At 61.7% G+C, this 7,369-nt stretch overlaps 1 protein-coding gene and 1 long non-coding RNA gene across 2 annotated transcripts in view; one reads left to right on the top strand and one right to left on the bottom strand.

Annotated features, from left to right (window-relative positions):
• Positions 1–2,207: 2,207 nt before the first annotated feature.
• On the bottom strand, positions 2,208–7,268 carry SSR2 (signal sequence receptor subunit 2). Its single transcript, XM_029935995.1, has 5 exons — positions 7,079–7,268; positions 6,183–6,281; positions 5,503–5,611; positions 3,436–3,513; positions 2,208–2,673 (listed from the first exon to the last, which is right to left on the bottom strand). Exons 1-5 carry the CDS (start codon positions 7,231–7,233, stop codon positions 2,563–2,565), a joined length of 552 nt encoding a protein of 183 aa, XP_029791855.1. The 5' UTR covers positions 7,234–7,268; the 3' UTR covers positions 2,208–2,562.
• Positions 7,174–7,369, top strand: part of LOC115288578 — an 847-nt gene continuing 651 nt past the window's right edge. Inside the window, exon 1 of the long non-coding RNA XR_003907103.1 lies at positions 7,174–7,269. This is a non-coding gene — a long non-coding RNA (uncharacterized LOC115288578). The remainder of the gene's footprint in view (positions 7,270–7,369) is intronic.

Here is a 7,369-nt window from a genome sequence, read left to right as displayed (position 1 = left end):
AGGCCCTCTAGGTAAACAGTCTCGTGACATCCGGGGGACACAGGCTCCGGGATTTGCTGGGTGTCACACAGGGAGTCCCAGAGGCTGCCAGGTCGTGAGACCTGGACACACCCATCCTGTCTGGGAACCATGGTTACCCCCAGCTTCTGGGACATTCTTTCACCCGCTCCCCGCGGACTTTCTTCAGCCGGAGTCCTGAGGCCTAGTGTGTAACGTGGGTGGCCATCTGGGCACCTGGCCCCTCCGGACGCCAGGGCAGGGTGAGTGGGTGGGCCGGTGCCAGCCGGAAGTCCGCACAATGCTGTGGGCAGACAGAGGGTGGGTCTCTAGGGGTGGGGAGGATCTGGGACTCGGTGACAGCTGGGTCACTATCTGTGTTGCCTTTCCGGGAGGGGCCCAATCTTCAGGAAAGATGTGCTTCCTCTCCCCTTGCAAACGTGGGCACAGATGGGGGGCGCACCTCCCTGGGTGGTCCCCACGGGGTGCTGTCTGCTACTCATCTCCCATTACGTTTCCTCAAGCTCAGAGGGCTCAAGCCCAAAGCCAGCAAGTCCAGCTAAGTCTCTGTCAGTAGGTTTCAGAGGTTCCCGTTTTCTCCAACATTCCACCACTGACAAGAGGCTCCCCTTCCCTCTTGACTTGAGAACCAGATGAAGGCTTTGGCCTTTGTTCGAGGTGCGGGTGACACAACTGCCTTCACAACACCTGTCTTGTCATCTGCGTTGGACCTAGGTGCCCCCTGCCCCCACCCAACGAGGGCCGGGCCAGGAGTGCGGGCTTCCACAGCGCCTTCCAGCCGTGGGTGGGTCCCGAACCGCTCCCCCTGCGGGTGCCTCACTGCTTTCAGCTGTGACCGCAGGACCGCAGTGTTCCCTCCTCCTGAGATGGGAGGTTTCGCAGCCTCCAGGAGAAGAGGAGGCCCGTCCACCAGCCCCTCTCCTTCCCTCCCCGTGTTCTCACCCCCAAGCTTCTCCCTTCTCCCTTGCGCAAGCCCCAGGTCTCCCCCGGGGCCACCATGAACAAAAGCTAGCCCGCCTCGGGCCCTCTGACCTGGCTGGTCCCAGGGAGTCCAAGCCGCAGCCCCTGCAGGAGGGAGGCGAGCTGCCGGAGGGCTGCCCCATCCGGAGACTCCCGCTGTCTCCACGTCCTTTTCATCCTTCCCGGGGTCCAGAGGCCCCGAGCGCCCGCCAGGCGCCAGGGAAAGGTTAGCTGGGTTGGGCAGTCCCCACCCCACACCCCGCAGCCCCCAGCAGAGTCTAAACTGGGAAACGCGGTGCAGAAACAAAGCGAGTGTTTGTTGGGTTTCCCTCCCGCCCGCGAGGCTGTTCTAGGACCACGGACCACGGCATTCCTGGGCTGGCCCGAGCCCGCTCCCGGCGGCTTCTCCCCGCGCCGTGCCCGCGCCGCAGCAGCAGGGGCCCAGCACAGGCCGTGCCGCAGGGCTGCCGCTCTGCTTCGGACTTGGAGTCACGAAAAGCTAGTTTGTGGGGCACCTGGAGAGCTCAGTCGGTTAAGCGTCCGACTTCAGCTCAGGTCATGATCTTATGGTTTGCTGGTTCAAGCCCCACGTCAGGCTCTGTGCTGACAGCTTGGAGCCTGGAGCTGCTTCGGATTCTGTGTGTCTCTCTCTCTCTCTGCCCCTCCCCTGCTCACGCTCGCTCTCCCTCTCAAAAATAAATTAAAACATTAAGAAAAAACTTTTTAATTAAAAAGAAAAAGAAAAGCTAGTTCTTGGGGCACCCAGCTGGCTAAGTCGGTAGGACACATGGCTCTTGATCTCAGAGTCATGAGTTCAAGCCCCACATTGGATGAAGACTGCTTAACTAATTAAACAGCAAAAGCAAGCTAGTTCTCAAACAGAGAAAGGACTAGAACCAGGCAGTAAGAGAGCTTTTCCAAGTCCAGTCAGAGAGTTCCTGAGACAGAACGCCTTCCGGGGCCCAAGAACCGCCGCAGGCGCGGACCGCCCCTCCTCTGGCCCGTGTCCTCCTGCCGTGGACAGGGGCTCGAGGGGCGGTACGTGGTGCCCGGTGAAGGCAGAGACAGAAGCAAGGGATGAAAGCAAAGGTGTCGGAAGAGGACAGACACCCCCAGTGGGAACAGGACCACAGCCCCTCCAGCAAGGAGGCTGAGCCCAGCTCACCTGCCCGGAGCGGGGGCACCCAGGGCCCGAGTTCACCCCGGCGACGGGGAAGGCGGACACGGCAGGGTGGCGTACGTTTTTATTAGAAAACCCCGGACCCCTGACCCAGGACAGAGATGGGGCAAGTCTCCAAGAGTCCCTCTGCCTTCATGTCCTCTTCCAGCCTCTTGGGGGGGAGGGGGCAGCGTCAGGCCCCTCCCGGACCCCTCAGAGTTCTCCCTGCCTCGGGAGGGCCCTTCCTGCCAGTGGCATTCCTGCCGGCATGGCCTCAGGATGGAAGCAAGGCTCAGCTGCGCCCTCGCCAAGCAGGCAGGGCCGGGAGGGGGTGGCCGGGGTGAGGGGAGGAGAGACTGCTCTGAGACCCACCTCGGGACCCGGGGAGCCCCTGGGCCCCGGGAGGGAGTGCCGTGGCCGCCGCCTCAGTTCTTCTTGGTCTTGGGCGTGTCATACTTCCTCTTGCTGGAGTACCAGAGCAGCAGGGGGACACCGATGGAGGGGAGGGTCATGACCCCGAAGGCCGCCCAGTCCAGCTGCGGAGGACAACGCAGGCCGGGCTCAGGAGGGCTGGAAGGGGTGAGCGGCTCCCGCCCACACGTGCAGCAGAGGCTGAGCCGAAAGGCCCCGTCTGCCTGCAGGGCCACCATGCCCTCCAGGTGGCGGAGCCCAAGGCCTCGCCTGACCTGGCCCAGACCGAGGAGACGCTTCTCTCTTCCAGAACATCTCAAGGAGACGACACCCAGCCCCGCACAGACCTCCAAGCCCACACCTCCAGCCCCCACCTCCGCTCCCCTACCTGACCTTCTGCACTCCAGCCCTGCGAACCCACCTGCCAGGCCCTCTTCTCCCCTCCGAGCGACTCCCCCTGCCCAAGATGCCTGCCCTTCTCCACCTCCTCTGGCTGGTCGAATGCCACCTCCCCCTGAAAGCCCTCCCTGACTCTCTGCTGGGGCTCCGACACCCCGTCTGCGGCCCGGGGTGCGGCCCTTCTCCCCGCTGACTTGTTCCGAGTCCTCCCCGAGCACAGAACCGGGCGCGTGATTATTCACGGAGAGACGGCCGGCGCCCTGCGGCTCTCTGAATCTAAGACATTCTTTGAAGCCTCCAAAGAGACCCAGGACTCCAGGACGGGACTCAACTGGAGGCTGAGTAGAGAAAAAGGGCAGGCGGCTGGCTGGGTCAGACCCCACAACACAGGTCTGAGGAGCAGCCACGAACTGAACAAATCTCCTCAGGACAAGGGGGCGTCCTCCTCCCGGGGGAGCAGGAGGGGACAGGGACGCTGCGGAGCTTACAAAGTGGGGGGAGAATCTCCTGTCAAACTCCCGCTGGGCCAGGATGCCCCCCTGTCCGGGGGCGCTGGTGAAGCCAACCTGCAAGGGGAAAAGAAGGCCTCAGGGCAGATCCAGCCCCCGTCTCGGAGAGGGCAGTCCCGGGACGACGCGGAGAAGCTCCCGAACTAGAGCGAGTGGGAGGAACTTGGCCTGTGGCCCAGAGGCGGCGAGGGTGTGCGGCTGCCGTGGAAGGCAATCCCCCTTCCTCGTGCGGCCCGGGATCCGGAGACAGTGGCCCGCCACCGCCCCTCCGCGGCGCCAGGGCCGTGACGGAATGACGTGCCCTTGGCAATCGCTTTCCTGTTCCTACAGCGGAAAGACTCCCCTGCTCACAGATGACAGAGGCTCGAACAAAGTAACGAGAAGGGCTCTGGAAAGCGTGAAGCCCCGCCCCAGGGCACACTTGAGGGCAGGCTGGGCCGCCGCATTCCTGCCCAGAGAGCAGGCCAGCCCTGCACAGAAGCTCCCTCTACGGGGCCGCCGGGCCTCCGATCCTGTGTCCTTTAACCCATCAAATCCGAGGCAGAACCGGAGCCCCGCCGCGTGGTCTGGAGGCAGAGAGGACACCGGATGTGACGGCTGAGCTGCGGGGCCAGGAACACGATCCCACGTGGTTCATTAAAAATTAAACAAAAAAGTGCAGCGAGCCTCAGAGACTCTGAGGTGGCAGCTCCACGGCTGACCCGCTGTGCACCCGCCGCGGGGCCCACGGCCCGCTCGTCGGTCTCGCCAGAGGCCTTCATGAACTCGAGGCCTAAGCGCGGAGGCGCAGGACGCGGCCAGTCTAAGGATTGTTTACTATTGACTTCCTACCACATGTGAGAAACAGACCTCTAAGATGAAGTCCCTGGCGGCGCCTGGGGGGCTCAGTCGGTTGAGCGTCCGGCTTCGGCTCAGGTCATGATCTCACAGTTCGTGGGTTCGAGTCCCGCGTCAGGTCGGTGCTCACAGCTCAGAGCCTGGAGCCTGCTTCAGATTCTGTGTCTCCCTCTCTCTGACCCTCCCCTGCTCAAGCTCAAGCTGTCTCTCTCTCTCTCTCAAAAACAAATAAAACGTTAAAAAAACCAATTTTTTTTTAATGAAGTCCCTGGCCTCAAGGGGCGAACGACTGAGCTGGAGGTGGGCGTGGCTTCAGACCTACACGTAAGAACTTCGGAGACTGCAGTTAAATGTCCAGGGCCCGGACTCGGGGAGCGACTGAAGTGGACATGTGGCCGCGAGCAGGACAGCATGAGGCGTGAAAGCAGGGACTGCGTTGAAGGCTGGGCCTGGAGCGGGTGGACACTGGCGGGGGAGGGGCCACTGCAAACATGGGAAGAATGAGAGAGAGGGCCGGGAGGGCAGGAAGGAGCTTGGCCTCATTAGGGAGGAGGGGCTCTGTGGGCAGAATGTGCCAGAACGCTGGACGCAGAGCGCAGCAAGCTACACCAGCAGAGCGCATGTGGCAGGCGCCCACCAAGCAAGGGAAAGGGCTGGCCACAGCGGAGACCGGGAGTGACCCGCTGGTGGCGTAGGACGCGGATGGGAAGGGCAAGGACCACAATAAACTGGGTGGCAAATGACACGTCCCAGGTTGAAGGCCAAGCAGGAGGCACGGGGACGAGGGAAGGCCAGGGGCTCCCCTCCCACCACTTCAACCGCTCTATTCCGGACTTTTACAACTTGAAACGGACGTTCCTTCTTGCGGGCAATGTGTACGTACGTACGTACATATGTACGTACGTGTGTGTGTGTGTGTGTATCCTTGAGGGAGAGAGACAGAGCACAGGTGGAGGAGGGGCAGAGAGAGACATAAAATCGGAAGCAGCTCCAGGCTCCGAGCTGTCAGCACAGAGCCTGACGCGGGGCTCGAACTGATGAACCGTGAGATCGTGAGGACGCTCAGCCGACCCAGCCAGCCAGGCTTCCCAGCGTCTGGTCCTTCTTACCTTCGCAGAATTTAGTGAGGAAATGCCCTGGAGATTTCCTGCCAGAGCTTTCAAGGGGAAGCAGACCTAGGCCGGGTCCGCTAAGGCCTGCGCCACTCACCACGACAGGCCCGTCCTCCTGGGCCAGGTAAGTGACGGTTGCCGAGGTGAAGTTGAAGTAGCCGGCCTTGAGCGGACGCAGGACCACCGTGTGGGAGACGTTGCTAGCGCTGCCTGGCGGTTAAGGAAGGAGAGGAATCACTCGGGGGCTAAACTCGGTTCGCAAAGGGAGCGGGCGACGCGTGGGGACTTCCGCCCACAAGGCCCCTCGACGACGCTTGCGCAGACCCCTTCCTAAGCCCAGAACGGGCGGTGTCCTAAGGTGTCTCCCCCTCTACGCGTAAGGGGCCCCGGCCACACTCCACATCCGGCTTCCTCGAGTGTCCCCAGCAAGGACGGGAGCCAGCCTCACGCCCACGGACTGCCAGGGCCGGGCTGACGCCCGCTGGAAGCGCAGACCGAGAACAAGCAGACCACAGAGAACTCGCACCCTCGCCAGAAAATCTAAGTGTCTACACCTTCCCAGACGGCACGGCACGGCACGGCACGGGGCCTTACAAGCTGGCCTTGAGGAACCGCCCTCCTCGAACACCATTTTCTCTTGTCCCGTGCCATCCAGGGAGGGGATGGAGGGATGCCCCGCACAGCCAGGCTGTTTGAAGGGACCTCGCTGCTTTGCAACCGTGTTGTCCCCAACACCCCCCACCCCCCAGCCTTCATCACCCAGGGTCAAGAGGATACGGGGCAATCCGGTCCCATTTGACATTGAGCATTCCAGAGACGATGCCAAAGTCCTCGGGAGGGAAGGAGTCATCGGAGAGCTCCACGTCTAAAGCAGCGCTGAGAGGGAGGGACAAAAACGGTTAGTACATAACGGGCACAAAACTGGTCAATAATCAGGGCGCTCGGCTGCCTCAGCTGGTAGAGCATGAGACTCTTGATCTCAGGGTTGAGTTCATGTCCCCACGTTGGGTAGAGAGATGACTTAAAAACAAAACCTTAAAAAAACAAAAGAGCAATCAGGGGCACCGGGTGCCTCAGGCTGTTAAGCGACTGACTCTTGGTTTCACCTCGGGTCATGAACTCACAGCAGGTGGGACAGAGCCCCAGGTCGGGCCCTGCACTGACTGCACTGACTCTGCACTGACAGCTCGGAGCCGCTTGGGCTTCCCCGTCTGCCTCTACTCTGCTCGCGCTGCATTTCTCTTTCTCAAAATAAATTAAACAGCATTAAAAAAAACACCCTTTAACAAAAAAAGCAATCTGCAATTAAATCTGCCTGCTCCTCCTAAAAACTCCAAACCACAGAACACAGATGGGAATCACACGGAAGCCTGGGGCTGTCACACTGGCGAATCTTGGTCAAGGACTGGATTCTATGGCTAAGGAGCACCCAATACTCCCATATCCGGGAAGGAACGGGCCCAAGATGCGTCTGCCTCCGCATCTTCTCTCCCGGTTTGACCCTAATTCTTTCCCCTCCCCACTCGGAAACTCTCCCGACTCAACACAGTGGGGCTGCGGCTCAGGCAGCTTAGGGAAGGCGACCAGAACATCCGCTCGCTCTGCCGGTCTCCGGTCCCAGCCGCGATGCCCGGGAACCCCGAGAAGGCCCCCCCGCGCCCCGGCCCCCTCACCTCGAGCCGACATTGTAGAGGTTGTACTGTAAGGTCAGGTCTCGCCCCTCCACGGCGTATCTGTTCAGCAGCGATTTGGAGGCCAGAAGCCGGGCTCCTTCCTCCGCCTGACTGACCGCAAGCAGAGCCAACAGCACGGCCGCCAGCAGCCTCATCTGCGGAGAGGAACGCCGAGCGGACGACCCACGCACGTAAGGGCGCCACGATCTTCCCGGCAGAGTCCCCTCGCCAAGTCCAGCTCGCAGGGGCCGCTGCCCCTTCCCCATCACACGGGCGCGGGCCCCGCAGCCC

Source organism: Suricata suricatta, chromosome 3 (assembly GCF_006229205.1).
Source record: "Suricata suricatta isolate VVHF042 chromosome 3, meerkat_22Aug2017_6uvM2_HiC, whole genome shotgun sequence".
In the NCBI taxonomy this organism is placed as follows: domain Eukaryota; kingdom Metazoa; phylum Chordata; class Mammalia; order Carnivora; family Herpestidae; genus Suricata; species Suricata suricatta.
This window is presented reverse-complemented; position numbering and strand designations above follow the sequence as displayed.